Genomic DNA, 17109 nt, shown 5'->3' with positions numbered 1-17109 from the left:
GTGGCCTTTGTCTTTCCCACCAACACCTGAGGTGCTCTCCCTGGAGACCTGCTGACCACAGCCATCAGGGAGTCAGGTAGGCAATCTTATTCTCCTTCTCATCCTTCAATTCATATATATATATACATATCATATATGTATCTGTATACACACATGTGTATATGTGTGTTTAATTAAGCTGACAAAATGATGTTTATTTATGACTTTTTCAAATATCCTTAGAGTTATTTCTATTTCCTCCTTCTGTATTTAGTGTCCCTCATGCCCCCCCCCCCCAGAATAGGACCCCATTCACTCAGGAATTAAGGTCAGCAACTGGCAAATGGGACCTCATAGAACTGAAAAGCTTCTGTACAGCGAAGGAAACAGTCAGTGCAGCGATGAGAAGGTCCACAGAGTGGGAGACGATCTTCACCAGTTGTACTTCTGATAGAGGATTAACATCCAGAATACACAAAAAACAAATAATCAAGAAAACAAACCAGTTAAAAACAGTCAACTGATTGGAACAGGGTGTTCTCAAAAGCAGAAATAAAAATAACAAGTAACTTAAAAATGTTTGATATCTGTAGCAATTAGGAAAATTCACATGAAAATACCTTGAGTCTTCATCTTACCTAAAAAATGCTGGTGAGGATGAGGAGACAGAGAAGACTTCATTAACCACTGGTGGGATTGCAAACTGATGTAGCCACTGTGTAAATCAGTGTGGAGAATTCTCAAAAACCTAAGAGCAGATCTATTATATAACCCAGATATACTAATCCCTAGTATGTATACAAAGGACTTAAAAATCCTGCTCCATGGATATTTGCTTAGCAATGTTCATTGCCACTCTCTTCATAATAGCTTGGAAACAGAATGACCTTGCTGTGTTAGAATGTTCTTGTACACTCAAAGATTTGTCATTTGAATGGTTTAATAAAACGCTGACTGGCCAGTAGACAGGCAGGAAGTCTAGGTGGGGCAACCAGACTAGGAGAATTCTAGGAAGAGGAAAGGCAGAGATGTAGATGCAAACCAGATGCAGAGGAAGCAAGATGAGAACATCTCACTGAAAAATGGTGACAAGCCATGTGACCAAACATAGATAAAAATTATGGGTTAATTTAAGTTGTAAAAGCTAGTTAGCAATAAGCCTGAGCAATAGGCCAAACAGCTTATAATTAGTATAAGCCTCTGTGTGTTTATTGAGACTGAATGGCTATGGGACCAGGTTGGACAGAAACTTGCATCTACAAATGACACCCAATGTTCGGCAACTACATCCACATAAAACCTGAGAGAGCTTGGGAAGTGATTATAGACACAAAAGAGCAGAATCAAGCATGGATTCTTGGTAGCAGCATTTTCTTGGGTGGGCTCTGTTTGCCAGAGGCAAGCAGAGGCATGGCTCCTTTAAGAGAGGCTTCCTAGCCGTGCAGTGGTGGCACACATCTTTAATCTCAGCACTAGGCAGAGGCAGGCAGATCTCTGTGAGTTCGAGGCGAGCCTAATCTATAAGACCTAGTTCCAGGGTAGACTCCAAAGCTACAGAGAAACCCTGATTCAAAAAACCAAAACCAACCAACCAACCACACACACACACACACACACACACACACACACACACAGAGACAGAGAGACAGACAGAGAGACAGAGAGACAGAGAGGCTTCCTGACTCAGTTTTAGTGGCAAAAACCCTCATAACTCTTTTAAGAGGCCTTGCCACCAAACACTTAAATGGTGTTTATGAGCAGCCAACAGCAGGCTTCTTGGTGGTGACAGAGACCTTGAAACTCCACAGAGGAAGCTAAGAAGTCAGCAAGCTCCAACCTCTCAACTTCAATAGCCCAAGACACTGATTACTCAATGGTAAACACAGAGTACCTTCCTTGGAAAAAGGTGGCCTAGCTTACTTGGCGGCTCATGTTCTGCTAGTGGCTCCATTACATTGGCAGTAGCAACTGCAATAGAATTTAATTTATCCAACCGAAATGGGCTCAAGAGATGGTGATATTATAGTGATCCATGGAAACATGGGAGAGGTGCTCTGAAAAGCATGCGATGTGCCCAGTGTGAGATAGCCGAGTGACAAGTGGCTAAACTGTCCTTAATTGAGCATCTCATGTGTGTACATTCCCAGTATTACAGTTAATTTTCCAAGATAGACATATCCAAGCAGTGGTTTTGGCTAGTAAAAAGATGTGCTTTATCCTGATTTAGGAGTATGTGAGTCAGTCGAGAAAACCAAGTTATTGTTTTTGTTCTGTAAGAGAAAAGATACTTCTATCATTTCTTCCACATTACAGTGATCTGAATCGAGAGGGAACAGAACACTGCCCAAGGACGTCGGTGTGTGGAGGTCCTGGTGACCACCGGGGGGCATTTGTGAGCTCCCTTCTGACCACATGAAATCCCAGTCTGGTGGTAATCATGGCGATGGTGGAGAGGTCAAAGATATAAATTTAATATAAGACAATATGAAACAAGGCCAATTTCTCCGAAGCAAAAAGCAGTGATTGTGTCCTTCCTTAAACGTCTGAAAGTAACGTGTGTGCGGCTTTACATCGTGGGCAGTCCTACCGAAATGAGCGAGCTGACAACTGAAAATAAAACAAGGCGAGAAGGAATTCTAAATTAACTCAAAATAAGAGAAATTCAGACTTCTGATTGTCAGGAGCTGTCACTCTGGGTTTCTAATGGGACCCCTCCCCCGCCACCGCAGGGTTCTGTCATTGCTGAGTCAGCAAGTCTGCCGCCTAAGTGCTTTGTCTTTTGACATTAATTGACTACTTGTGACTTTTCCAGATTCTCGGTACCAAAGTGGAATTTAGTGGAATTTATTGATTGAAAAACAACGTAATTCATTTTCTTTCTGCTTGATGGAAGCATGAAGGTTAATATAAAGAGGCATAAAGGAACTATGCAGGCACAGATCATTTTACAGACAAACACACAAACCAGCCGGGGTTTCTCACCCACATAGGTCCCCCCACCTCCAGAGAAATTTTCTCTAAAGTAAACACATTCAGTATGTGCTGTGGATGGGGTTGGGGAAGGAATGAAAGATTTTGATCTGGAATGTGCTTTGCCAAGGATGGGGTTCTCATGTTAGGACTGGGGAGCTAAGTTTCTTGCCAGGTCTGTGTGACGCTGTACTAATACATGACTGTAGGGCCTTGCAAAACCTGGCACTAGAAGGCTGCGCACATGGCTGTGGGAATCTGTCATCACAGCTCATTTGGTGGAAAGTCACAGGTCAGCAAGTGCGTATAGAAACTGGTCCTCAGACCCGTGTAGCATCCTTGAGGGTCATACAGTCAACCACCCAGCTATCCCTGCTAGTCTATGCTTCTGGTGCTTGGTGCCAACTTTGCCTCTCTGTTTTGTTTCTAGTAGGTTTATTTTGAAGGTATCTTCTGGAAATGCCTTTCCTGCATCGTGGCAGACCAGGAATCAGATAAGGAAAGCTGAAATCAGGGGTAATAAAACCTTCAAAGGCTTACCTTCCCCAGCACCTGAGACACAGTCCCACCACCTATACTCCTCCTGATAACGGCTACACTGTCTCCCAAGCTTATACCACAGGCTGATGGCCAAGACTGTGAGCTTGTCAGATTTTAACCATAATGGGAATTGTAGGAGCATTTCACTTGCGTTTTAATAAATAAAACTTGCCCGAGGATCAGAAAAGTAGAACAGCCACACTGACCAGCCTTACAGACCAGGCAGCAATAACACACACCTTTAATTTCAGTAGACACACTCGCTTGCCATAGAAACCAGGCAGTAGTGGTATACGCCTTTAACCCCAGAACTAGAAAGGATTATAAAATGGGAGGAAACAGATCTCAGGCACAGTCTCATTCTGAGATTCCTGGAGGCAGGATTGCATTTTGGACTGAGGTCGAGGTAAGAGCCAGTGGCTGGCTGCTTTTTGCTTTTGTGACTTTCAGGTTGAACTCCAATTTCGGTCTCTGAGTTTTTATTAATCGTGCATCAGGGAACCAATGAGCCATCACAGGAGCAGTGACCATAGTTTCACGCGGTCTTGCAAAGCAATCAGCAATCCTAAGGAAGGGAAACATCTGCCCACAAATACAGTTGTGCTTTATTTTCTTCCTAAAAGAGACAGGAAAGAATGACATACCAAGTCTTGCACCCAGAGTAAGGTAATGGCTAAATCTCTCAGAACAAATTTAAAATGTTTTGCAGTAAGACCATCGCTCAGAATGATCATCAGTACAATGTAATGCAGTTTCATTGGTAAGATTTTTTTTTATCTCTTATTGGTAAATTAAATGGAGTGGCATTCTTAAGTTTCTATTGAGGTAGAGATCCTGCAGAATATTGTCACGTGGAACACGGCTTGCATCAGATCTGATCGTACACTGGTCTGCCCAATCTAGAGACAGAAGAGGAGTAAGTTGCTTTAGTTAGTAATTCCTTTCATAGGCGAATAAGTCAAATTCCCATGACTCCATTCTCAGAGGATTAGGCATTTCCCAGCTCCTTTGTCTTTCAACATCTCTGGAGATTAATGGAACAATGCATCTTAAGTTATTTTCATTTCTTTTCTGTATGTGAAAACTCAAAGAAGAGGACATCCCTTTTCGGGTTCTTAGATCACAGCACTTATTCCTCTGCCATGCCCCTTAGATTTTGCCCAAATCTCTCTTCCCATCTCCTTTCATTTCTCCTTTATTCCTGTCAATGTCACAGGTATGCCCTTGGCTCTGATGGGAAGTAGGGAGATAGAAGGTAAACCAGTTATCAGTGTATTTTGACATGACCAACCAGGGTTAGTATTAGAATATTATTGAGCATTTATTTATTTATTTATTTATTTATTTATTTTGGTTTTTCGAGACAGGGTTTCTCTGTAGCTTTGGAGCCTGTCCTGGAACTAGCTCTTGTAGACCAGGCTGATCTCTAACTCACAGAGATCCGCCTGCCTCTGCCTCCCGAGTGCTGGGATTAAAGGCGTGCGCCACCGCCGCCCGGCATGAGCATTTATTTTTTGCTAAATTAAAAGTTCTCAAGAATAACCACATGAAGCTTTCACATATAAATATTTATGTTTTAAGGCTTTCTGCAAAAAAAGGAATCAGTGAAGTAAAAATGAAAAATTGAATTTCTGCTCACAATTACCAATTTAATAAGATTTTTTTTTAAGGTTTCAGCATATTTGGCAAAGTGGTTTCTTTCTCAGTCTGGGAAGGCCTGTCTGTGGTGTGCCTGAGGCGACAACTGTGGACGTGACAGAAATGTCCTTTGGGGGGGTGATTCTGATGCAGACTGGTTCAAAAACCAGGGAGCTTCCTGGCCTTTGACATTACACCATGGAATGAAACCAGAGGGGTTTGGTTCACAGGCCCCAAGAGCCATCTGGTCAACCTAATCACAAAGACTCTGTAATAAATAGGAAAAGTAACTGCTCACCCCTCATAGAGCTGGTAGGACCATGCTCTTTTTAGGCTAAATATTCAGTGAATAAAAGAAACTTCACTTGACCATTTTAAAGAACAATTTATTTTATTATGTATTTGTGTGCGTATGTTATTTTATGTGTGCGTATGTGCACATTTGTGTGGTGCCCATGGAGGCCCACAGAGGGTGTTAGATCCCCATGAGGTGGAGTTACAGGGGACATCTATGTGGGTAAGGGAACCACACTTCAGTCCTTTGAGAGACCAGGAAGTCTCTTGACCCCTAATGTACGTCTCCAGGTTTCTACCATTGTTTTATTAGGCTCTCTCACTGTGAGGGGTGTGCGTGCATTGATGGCATTCACCTTAGTAACTGTCACCACGCCAACTAGCACTTTGTGACTATTTCATTAAAGCAGCTCGAGTTTTTCTCTGGATTTTAAGAAGGGGTTGGGAGGGCATGGGGGCAGCTCAGAGCTTTAAAATACTTGATGCTCTTCCAGCGGACCTGGCCTTGATTCTCAACACCTACATTGTGGCTCATCTATAGTTCCAGTTCTAGGAGATCTGACACCCTTTCTGACCTCTGTAGACACCAGAGTGTGACATGTGCCAAGGCATCGTATTACATTCTGTTAATATTCATGATTTATATGCATTACTTTATACATCTATGTATTAGTTAAAATAAACTTAAATTTTATAATCTCTTGTAGATGGCAAAAAATCAAATTTAGCATTTGTCTTGCTTCTCAAATTGTTGTTCCTATGTTTTTATTTATCTCAGAGAATGCCACTACTACCCACACAGTTTCCCAGGTAAGTGCCTAGGCACAGGCACATCCAATCTTTTCCATCCCTGTCCTCCAGCTGGACACCAGTCCTCATTCATTTGAGTAATTACTCATTTTACTAATTCTCCTGCCAGACTATTTGCTTTAGTCTGTTTCCTATTAGTGCAACAAAATATCTGAGTCTTGATAACTTTGTAAAGAAGAGATATCTTTAAATCGTAGTTCTTCAAAGATAGGACGCTGGCCTGGCCTGGCCTCCAACAGCAGATGAAATCGGAATGATGGCAGCATGTGTAAGGAGAAGAGAACATCTGGCAAAACAGGAAGCCAGGGTGGGGGGGTCAGGTGTGCTTTTCTTTTTTCTTTTTTTAAACAGTCATCTCTTAAGAACATGATCTGATTTCTCCTTATTAGGCCTCACCAACTCTCAGTGTCTCCATCTGAGAACAACATTCCTATGTGAACCCTTGGGGGAAACTCAGAAACCATATCCAAACGATTGCATCATTTTTCTCTGTTGTGTTGGCTACTTCATCAGTCCAGGCTGGCATCTCCTTAGAAGTGCCTTCCAACTGTTTTGGTAGGTTTTTTTTTTTTCTCCTATGCAGTTTGGGGGAATTGAACCTAGTTCTTCATGCATACTAGGAATGCACTCTGCCCCTAGGCTAGCATGTCCTACAGACTTCCCTCCAATTTCTGATCTGTATTCCATGAACTGCAGTACTATAAAGGCTATCTTTCTAAATGTGGATCTGCTTAACACCTTGTCATGGTGCTACACCGTCTTAAGAATCTCCATCTCTGGAAGAGACTGTGAGCCCCTTTACATCTGCAGGGCTGTTCCCTCTCCTGTTATTTTGCTCTCAGGGAAGCAGCGAGGGAGTGTATTATTATGGCGTCATCTCTTCTGTTGCCGTAGGACTGTGTGCACAGCTTCATCAAGGCACTAGACATAAAGCATGTGAACTTCTGTTGTACGTGTCTGTCTCCTTCACTATACATTAAACTTCTTGGAGAAAGAAATAGCCCCCACCCCTCTGTAATTGATTTTAAACACACCAGAAAACACAACCCTGAATTCCTCCAATGGGGCAGTCAATCTCTTCATGTGCTTTACTCTGTGTGTATGCTTCTGTTGTCAATAAAATTCTAGCTGAGGGCTGGAGGGGACAAGAGTGGTTGTCTTGTTATCTTGGAATCTTCAGGCCAGGTTTGATCCCTGTTACTTAGCAGGTACTCATAAAACTGCTGCTTAATACAGATTGTGCATGCATGCTTGTGTCTGTGTGTTTCATGTGTATGGCATATGCATGTGAGTTTCTGAGGGCTCATGAGTGTGGGGTTAGAGCAGGATGTCAGCTATCTTTTTCCACAGCTCTCTGTCTTTTTGCCTTGAGACAGGGTCTTAGTCACTTCTCTATTGCTATGACCGAACACCCAAGACCAAGGCAGCTATAGGCGAGTTTATCAGGGACTCACAGTTTCAGAGGGTGAATATGCTTCCATCATGGCAGGAAGCATGGCAGCAGTCAGGCATGGTGCTGAAGCAGTAGTCGAGAGCTCATGTCTTGTGACAACAACCATGTAGCAGAGTATGAGGGGGTCAACGTGGAATGGCATTGGCTTTTGAAACCTCAAAGCCCAGGTCTAGTTACACACCTCCTCCAACAAGGCTACACCTCCTAATCCTTCCTGAATAGTTCCACCAACTGGTGGGGGGCATGTAGTCAAATATATATAACCTGTGTGGGCCATTCTCATTCAAACCACCATACAGGGTTGCTCACTGAGCCAGACACTCACCATTTCAGCTGGACTGGCAGGCCAAGGAGCCCTTAGGACTCACTTGTCTCCAACTCCCAGGACAGGGTTACAGGCCCACAAAGCCATGCTGGGCTTTTTATTTATGTGCTGGGGATTTGACTTCAGCAGCTTACGATTGTAGCTTATGGCTAAGACATTTCCCTGGCTCCTTGATGCAGAACTTGAAAAATTGCTTTCTATTACATCTAGTAACTTTACTCTTGTCTATATTTATTAAACTGTTTTCCCTCTTAAGATGACTTTACCTACAAACAAAGTAAGAAATCATTTATCAATCTGTGCTCTTTCACCTTAACTTCACGCTTTAAAAAATTTGAAATATGACAGTCAATTACTATAACACATTGAAAGTTAACTTTTACTCCATCATTCAAATGAAATTGTTCTTCCCAGTGACATTAATTCCTTCCTGATTACAAAAGTCAAGCTTTATCTTCAGGTCTTCAAATTGTTGACATCCTGAAAGTCCTTAATTTAGCTTTTGTAATAGCATGTCTCCTGGGCAACATCATCTTTGAATACTGATCAGCTACAACCTGTTTTTGCCTAGATATTGGTACCTCAAGAGGTCCTTATCAATCTAGATATTGGTATCCCAAGAGGTCCTCATCAATTTTAGATACTGGTACCCCAAGAGGTCCTCATCAATTCTAGATTGGTACCCCAAGAGGTCCTCATTAGTTCTAGATAATGGTGCCCCAAGAGGCCCTAATTAATTCTAGATATTGGTACTTCAAGAGGCTCTCATCAATTCTTGATATTGGTACCCCAAGAGGTCCTCACCAATTTTAGATATTGGTACCCCAAGAGGCCCCCATCAATTCTTCCATTTCTTATTTTCATTCAGTAATTTCAGCCAGTTCCACATCTTTCACAATTACCTACATATACAGTGGACCCAAATTTTAACCTCTTGAACTCTATTTCCAATGTGTAATAACTCTGTGGCTCATAATCTCCTCAAACTTTACATGGTAAAATCGAATTGAGTTTCTTTGCTCAAGTATGACCCCTTTAATATTTCTTATGCCTGTGAGTTAACAGTAGTGTCAGTGTGGTGACAACTTAAGGCTTTTTCCAGGCACTATACTAAAATACATAATAAATCATCTTTACAGAAAAAAGTTATCTTTGATATATGACCAGGAGGCTTTTATATGAATTAATCAGTGCCTAACAAATCACCACATGGTTTGCATTTAAAGAAGAATAGAGTTATTATGGCACAGTCTCTGTTGGGGCACGTGCCCATCTTGGTACCTCTGATCAGGGTATGTCACGGCTGCCATCAGGTGGTGGTTGGGCTAGAGAGAACATATGTTATGGCTGCCATTACAGTGGTGGTGGGCTACATCCTGAGAGGCTCTGTATTATCTCAGGGTCAGAGGTCTGTTGTAATGTAACACAATTATGGGAGAGACTATATTACCACCTTTGTTCAATTATGTAAGTGAGAAGCAAGCTTCAGGTCCCACATTCTACCACTCAAGGGGTAGGACATTTCCCTGAGGCCTGAATCACTGGAAGTCATCTAAGCTGCCTATGATGGCTTAATTCAAAATTATATCTGGATAATGGCAAAAAACCTATACGTGCTTACAGTTTGGACAATACAAGGCACACTACAGAGAAGAAACACTTAGAATTTCAATTAAAAACCTTCAAGTTTAAGGGAGGTGATGCACATTAGAAAGGTATTTTTCCATGCCTATTCTGTCTATACCTACTGCCTGGACAGTAGATATAACTGTGTGTTTAAACATGAAAATTCACTTATGCTCTAATTAGAGCCTAAATTTAATTATGCAGTTGGATTAACAATCATTGTATTATGTGATGTGGAATTCCCCTCTGTATGCTGTGAATATCATTAGTTAATAAAGGAACTGGTTAGAGCCTATCTATCTATCTATCTATCTATCTATCTATCTATCTATCTATCTATCTATCTATCTATCTATCTGGGGTACATATGTGCCATGCTATGTGGAGAGCAGAGGATAACTCCCAGAAGTTGGGAGTTCTTTCTTTCTACTAGGTCAGTTATGGTGCTAGAACTCAGGCCATGAGGCTTGGCAGCAAATGCCTTCCACCTGCTGAGCCTTCTCTCTCACTGGTCCCATTTAATGTTTTTTTACAGTCTTAAATAACACAGTTACAGACGCTCCTTCATTCATAACTTTCCCTTCCTAGCCCTCTACACGTTCCAGTATGAACTCTATGGCTTCTTTTTCTCATGTGCTTCAGGAAGATATCTTGTAGCTAATATAAGAGCTGTGAGGGCATGGGGTTTACTGAGAGCCCTGTCATTTGAGGTCCTGCTTTAAAAAGAAATAACTCATTAGACTTTATTTTGTATGCATTGGTGTGAAGATGTCAGATGCCCTGGAACTGGAGTTTCAGACAGCTTTGGGGGAACACGTGGTGCTGGGAATTGAACCCGGGGCCTCTGGAAGAGCAGCATGCTCTTAACCACTGAGCCATCACTCCAGCTCATAGGCCCTTCTTCCAGATAATGGTTTCATTGGTTTTTCAGTGAAACCCAATATGCCATGGTGGATTTCTCTTTTTGTTGGCATTGCCAATGCCTATCATGCGTGGTCATAGGAGGTGGTGTTCATGTCTCTACAGATACGTGGTCACTTCTCTACTTTCCCTCTCTTTTGCCTGGGCAAGCGCCACGTTGATGCACTGCAGCCACGCTTCTGCATTCTTCTCGTCCTTGGCTTTGAAAACATAGGTCTTATTATCTGTGAAGATTTCAAAAGCCCGGGGGAGAGAGCGGTCCCGGCGTTTCTTAGCCACAGCCTTCACACTCTGTACTTTGCTGAGTTCTATTGGGGAATCATCAGGATCATCTTTCTGAAATGAAGGGAAAGGGAAGATCGTGAGATGGTTCCTGCTGACGCCTCGGCCCCTGGCGCTTGCAATCTTCCAGGAGGGCTGGGTCCTTTCACATCCTATGACTCATGACCTTTCTGTTTTGGGTGCTAAGGCATCAAAGAGTCATTAGGACAACCGAAGACAAACATTTGACTTCTAGTATAGTACCATAAGCCAGCACAAGATAACCAATTTACTGAAAGTTATTATCAGTGAAAGCAGGAAAATGTTTAACTCATGATTCTTTGATTTTTCTGTCACTTTCTAGTTATAGTAACACTATTAATAAAGCAAAAGACATCAGTGGAATCTGGAATACTTTTACTCACGTTTTCTGCTAGGGGAGGAGGCATAGTGTTGAGTTTTCCTTTGTGATACTTCTGGGAATAGGTATGCTCATCCTGAATTGAGAAACAGGATTCTGGTGCCTGAGTAGCTTTTGGAATCTCTGCACTGGAAGGAAACTCTGCCTATAAACTTTATTAGATGTGTGTTTTAGGAAGGCAGAGGATTTAGGAAGGTTTAGGGATCTCTTGTGATAGCAGAGCCATCATGTTGGGCTAGCATGAATGGTTTTAGGACAATTAAAGATGTCTAAAAGCATGGAACAAATTTCACCCACTGGAAAATGTACCTGTGGTTGGGCATCTTGCCAGTCGCTCTTTCCCACTCCCTCTATGACATCACCTCCCCCTGCTTTGCAAGGAAAAAGCACTCTTCCTCCTTGCCACAAACTTTCTATTGTGTATGTGCAGCTTGGAAAAGACGCAGGAGCACCGAACGAAAAAGCCCACAATTGAACACTGATGTTAGGGAAGTCTTGACCAACCCAGACCACATCACCTTTCTACATCAATTTCATGACTAGATAGCCCGCTCTATTCTGTGTATCCATGTGTGTGTGTGGAAGTCAGAGGCCAGCATTGGATGTCCTCCGCTGTCGCTCTCCATTCTTTGAGACAGGGTCTCTCACTAAACCTAAACCTCTCGTTTTGGTTAGAATGACTGAGAGGAAGCACCCAGGATCTACCTTTCCAATGTCTGGGGTTAGAGACAAGAGTCCAAGAGTCACTGTGTCTGCTTTTACAGGGGTGCTGGGAGCCAAACTCAAGTTTATGCTCGTACTGCAAGCATTTTGCCTATTAAGCCATCTTCCTGGTCTAGAATTTCCTTCTTAATACTTATTACATGTGGAATTATACTTAAACGCAGTCATAAATGATATAACTTAAAAAAATGAATACTCCAAAGTTGATCACAGAAGTTAGAACAATTAAGTTTCAATTTATGCACATGATTTCCTTTATATTGAAAGCGGCAGGGGAAGACTAGAGAGACAGCCCAATGGTTAAGGGTTAAGAGCATGTCCTGCTCTTGCTGAGGATCTGAGTTCGGTTCCCACCATCCACATTAAGATGCTTACAACCGCCTGTAAGTACAATTCCAGGTGATCTGCTACCATTTTCTGGCCTCCATGGGGGACCTATATTTATGTATATGTGGACATATCCATACACAGACACAAAGAATTAAAAGTAAAAGAATTCTTAAAAATGGTAGGGCAATTGGGATAAATAAGTAGGGGGAGGTAGAATAGAAATATGAGCGGAAGGGAAGCAGAAGCAATGCAAATATCCCCACTAAAGACTTTAACTATGTATTTTTTAAAAAGATGGATGATATTGAATTAAAGCACTGTTGTATTTTACTTTATTCTAGAATCACATTTAAAGGGAAAATATGTTCTTTTTATCTTAAAATGTCAATTTTTATAGCTCAACAAAAATTATAACTATTTAATCTTAGGATAAATGTGTTGATTATATTTAAAAATTTCAAGTTATTACATGGATTTTTTTCTGAAAAAATCCTTTAAGGGACTACACAGGACAAAAATTTAAAATATCTGCACTATATACTTTATTAGCCTAAATTGGTTTATGGTAAGTATCTGATGATAATAAAGTGTGTTGAGGCCAGTCTATAGCATGGAAATTGATATACCATAACCGAGGGAGAAGAGCTATTTTATTAATAATATAAAGTAAAATAAGTAAAATATTCCAGTAATGTCTATAGAGAGAATTCTAAAGATATAGTGCATTTATCCACAGAGAATTGTTAAGTTGTAAGTACTTTAACCCCTTTAATTTATTAATAAGGCAATAGTTTAGTTTATGTGATGGTTAGAGATATAGGGCAAACTGACTGAGCTAATGGGTTTCCAGAGAGCTGTGAAAACCCGCTTCTTAGTGCTCCTGTGTGTTTTCAGAAAAGACCAATACCTGAGTCAGTGGTAAAAACAATCTGCCCCCTCCATTGTGGGTGGCATCGCCCCATCCATACACCACAGAACAAATGACAGAGGAGGGGCAATCAGTGTTACCCTAATGATCTTTTCAGTGTGTAAATATAATGGCATGCTCCATCTAAACAGGCAGAACTCTTGAGTTTGAGGCCAGTCAGGGCTACATAGTGAGACCGTCCCTCAAGAATATCACTACCATTATCACCACTACCACCACCACCACCAGCAGCACCATCACCACCACCACCACCACCACCATCACCACCACCACCACCACCACCAGTACCACCACCACCACCATCACCATCACCACCATCACCACCACCACCACCAGTACCACCACCACCACCATCACCATCACCATCATTGCCACTACCACACACTGGTACCTGTGTGGGGTGGCACATCCAAACACTCTGGAGGCAGAGGCAAGATGATCACCCTAAGTTCAAGGCCAGTCAACGCTACATAATAAGAGCCTGTCTCAACACCTCCCCCCAAGGCGTCAGTGTCTGGGGAAACAGAGGCAGGAGCACAGTTTTACTGTCATCCTCAGCAGCTTTGGGGGATTTTTCTAATCTCTTAGAGACCCTGAATCAGGCCCAACTGGGACTCATGGCTTCCATAGAGCAAAGAATTGTAGGCCTAGCCACTCTGATGTAGAGTTGTGTTGAATAAAGATTTTAAGATAGCCTTCAGCATGAGGCACTCAGCAGGTAAGCTACCTGAAAGCATGGGTGTGGGCTTCTGAGGCTTACAACTGTGTTTTTACAATAGTTATCTGTGGTGGTTTGAATGACAATGGCCCTCATAGGCTCACAGGGAGAGGTGGGATCAGGAGGCGTGACCTTGTTAGAGTAGGTTTGACCTTGTTAGGGGAAGTGTGCTCTTCCTGCTATTTGCCCACGATCCAGAGGTAGAACTCTCAGCACCATGTCTGCCTGCATGCCGCCATGCTCCCTGCCATGACGACAGTGGACTAACCTCTTAACTGTAAGACAGCCCCAATTCCATCTTTCCTTATAAGAGTTGGTGTGGTCGAGCTGGAGAGATGGCTTAGTGGTTGAGAGAACTGGTTGTTCTCCTTAGAGGACCCAAGTTCAATTCCCAGCACCCACATGGCATTTCACAACTGTCTGTAGCTCTGAGATCTGACACCCTCACAAGACATACACGCACACCAACGCACATAAAAGTAAAAATAAATTATTAAAAGAAAAGAGAGCCGGGCGGTGGTGGCGCACCCCATTAATCCCAGCATTCGGGAGGCAGAGGCAGGCAGATCTCTGTGAGTTTGAGGCCAGCCTGGTCTACAAGAGCTAGTTCCAGGACAGGCCCCAAAGCTACGGAGAAACCCTTTCTCGAAAGAAAAATAAAAGAATTGGCATGGTCATGGTGTCTCTTCACACACAGCAATAGAAACCCTAATTAGCACATCATAATTAGCACATCATCGATAGTATCGATAGTATTTTGGTGGGTTTTGAAAGAAAGAAAAACAATTCGAGTTTTAAAATGTGTTAAAAACTCACAGATTTCCCTTTCTGGAACAGAAGTTGGTTTCCGGCCAGTGTGAAATAGCGAGTTTTCCACCTCTTGATGAGCTTCCATCTCACTTGTTTCTCTTTGAGTTTCCCTTCAATGAGGGGTTGGCCATCCTGGTTTACAACTGTGGAGGGAAACAGACTGATCAGGCGTTTATTTTCCTTTATCGATTCGGCGATTTGTCCAAAGTCAGAGATGCCAAATGAACCAGATCCTGGTGAGCATATCTGAAAAGCAGCCAGTGTGGCCGGAGAGATCACTCCGTAGCTAAGAGTGCTTGCTGCTCTTGTGGAGGACCTGGGGTTGGCTCCCAGCACCCACACTGTGCCTCACAACCCCCTGTAACTCCAGTTCTAGGGGAATCCATGCTTTCTTCTGGCATCTGACAGTACCTATAAACACACAGTACACATAAACTCACCCAGGCACATCCAAATACATATACAGAAATAATAAATGAATAAATAATAAAAGAATTTTGAAAAAGATGAGTGCCAATAACTTGTCAATTTAATTACATTTTTCTGCTTTGGGCCAGAAAGATCATTTTGGACACAATAACGAGAAAGTGTTGAAAGCCTTCAATGAGTTTTTTTTAATATAAGATTTTATTTTCATTTTTAATTATATATGTGTTTGTTTGTGCAGATAAGTACAATGCCCATGGAGGTCAGAGGAGGGTACCAAAACTGCCTAAAATTGGAAATATGTCCTTTGGCAGATCAATGAGTAGTGCTCTTAACTATTGAGCTGTTTCTTCAGCTCCCTTTAATGAGATGTTTTAAAAGAATTAAGTCATGATAAGACAGTCTAGTTAGTGGTATTTAACTCCTGACACCCAGTTCCCATGCTTCTGGACAGCTTTGTTTATAGTCTTCAGTTCTGTAGATTAGACCAGAATGCCCAAATTTGAAATTTTAGCCTACAGTATCTAATAATGTCATAAGTTTATTTTCTATTGTTCATTTTGCCCACTCATATCTAGGAAGTTAAACAATATTCAGGTTTCATGTCACACAAACTACTTACAACTATCTGTGAGCCAAGTATGCTTAAGCCATTTCAGCAAGAAATCAACTCTGTGATCTGGAGGGGGTTTCCCTGGGGCTGCTCTACGTAGCTGATTAGTTTTCTGGCACACATCCTCGCTTTCTCCTCTCCGCCACCCTCCAGTGTTTTAGGTGGCTTTCCTGTTGTGATGAACTCTCTGACAGAACACAGTCTGGGGAGGGAAGGGTTTATTTTATCTCATGGGTGACAGTCCATCATTGAAGGAAGTCAGGGCAAGCACTCAACCAAGCGCCTGATTACCAGTTTCTCAGCTACCTGTCTTCCGGAGCCCAGGTCCACCTGCCTAGGGTTTACACCCTCCAAGGTGGGCTGGGCCCTCCCAAGTCAATTATTAAGCAAGAAAACATCCCATAGCTGTGCCTACAGGCCAATCGAATGGAAGCAGTTTCTCAATAGAGTTCCCTCTTCTCTGTGTGTCAAGCTGACAACAGAGATAGCCATTACCCCTAGCTAGCACGTGGTCATTTTTTTTATTCCAACTCAAAATGCTTCTTTTGAGACTTTCCCCAAGCTCAAGACAGAATGGCCTCCATGTGTCTGTCCTCAGAGCCCCCAGAGTTTCCTTTATGCCTGGCACCACCATTCCTACATGGCTATTGGTGCTTACCTATTTAATGCCTCTATTCCTCATTCATCTGAAAGCTTTATGAGGCAGGTGTGGGAGAATTCCCACTGGGCTACACCTGGTCTGGCCCCAGAGTGCTAGCACCTAGCCCCAATCCATCTTTTGCTTCCCAGAGGTATCTCTGAATTATATACCATTCTGATAGTTTTATTAGACTTTAATGAATCTCTAAATATAATTACTGATTCTCAGTATGCAGGAAGGGTTGTATTGCATCTAGAAACCGCTGAACGTATTCCTGATAATTCAGAATTGACTTTGCTGTTCATTACAACAGGAAATTCAAGAAAGGAATTGCTCACTTTCTATTACCCATATTCAATCCCATACTGCGTTGCCTGGACTTTTAGCAAAAGGAAATGAGGAGATTGATCAGCTATTATGGGAATCATTGGAAGTCTCAGAATTTCATAAGAAACACCATGTTAATAGTAAAGGCTTAAAGAAAAAATTTCCCATTACTTGGCAACAAGCTAAGGAAATAATAAAAAAAAACCGGTCCTGCTTGTTCTTTGTATAATCAAGTTCCTTTACCTGCAGGAACTAATCCTAAAGGTACACAAAGGAATGAAATTTGGCAAATGGATGAATTTCATTTAGCAGAATTTGGAAAATTAAAATATATTCATCATACCATTGATAAATGT

The 17109-nt window shown here is 42.1% G+C and overlaps 1 protein-coding gene across 4 annotated transcripts in view; it reads right to left on the bottom strand.

Annotated features, from left to right (window-relative positions):
- Positions 1–6473: 6473 nt before the first annotated feature.
- The window catches only part of Veph1 (ventricular zone expressed PH domain containing 1), a 192238-nt gene continuing 181602 nt past the window's right edge, over positions 6474–17109 (bottom strand). For all 4 annotated transcript variants that reach the window (XM_038347916.1, XM_038347918.1, XM_038347915.1 and 1 more), the window contains 2 exons: positions 14754–14890; positions 6474–10892 (listed from right to left, as the gene is read on the bottom strand). In XM_038347916.1, the coding sequence (XP_038203844.1) occupies positions 10656–10892; positions 14754–14890 (374 nt within the window). In that variant the 3' untranslated portion in view covers positions 6474–10655. The remainder of the gene's footprint in view (positions 10893–14753; positions 14891–17109) is intronic.

This window comes from Arvicola amphibius, chromosome 11 (assembly GCF_903992535.2).
Source record: "Arvicola amphibius chromosome 11, mArvAmp1.2, whole genome shotgun sequence".
Lineage (NCBI taxonomy): Eukaryota > Metazoa > Chordata > Mammalia > Rodentia > Cricetidae > Arvicola > Arvicola amphibius.
This window is presented reverse-complemented; position numbering and strand designations above follow the sequence as displayed.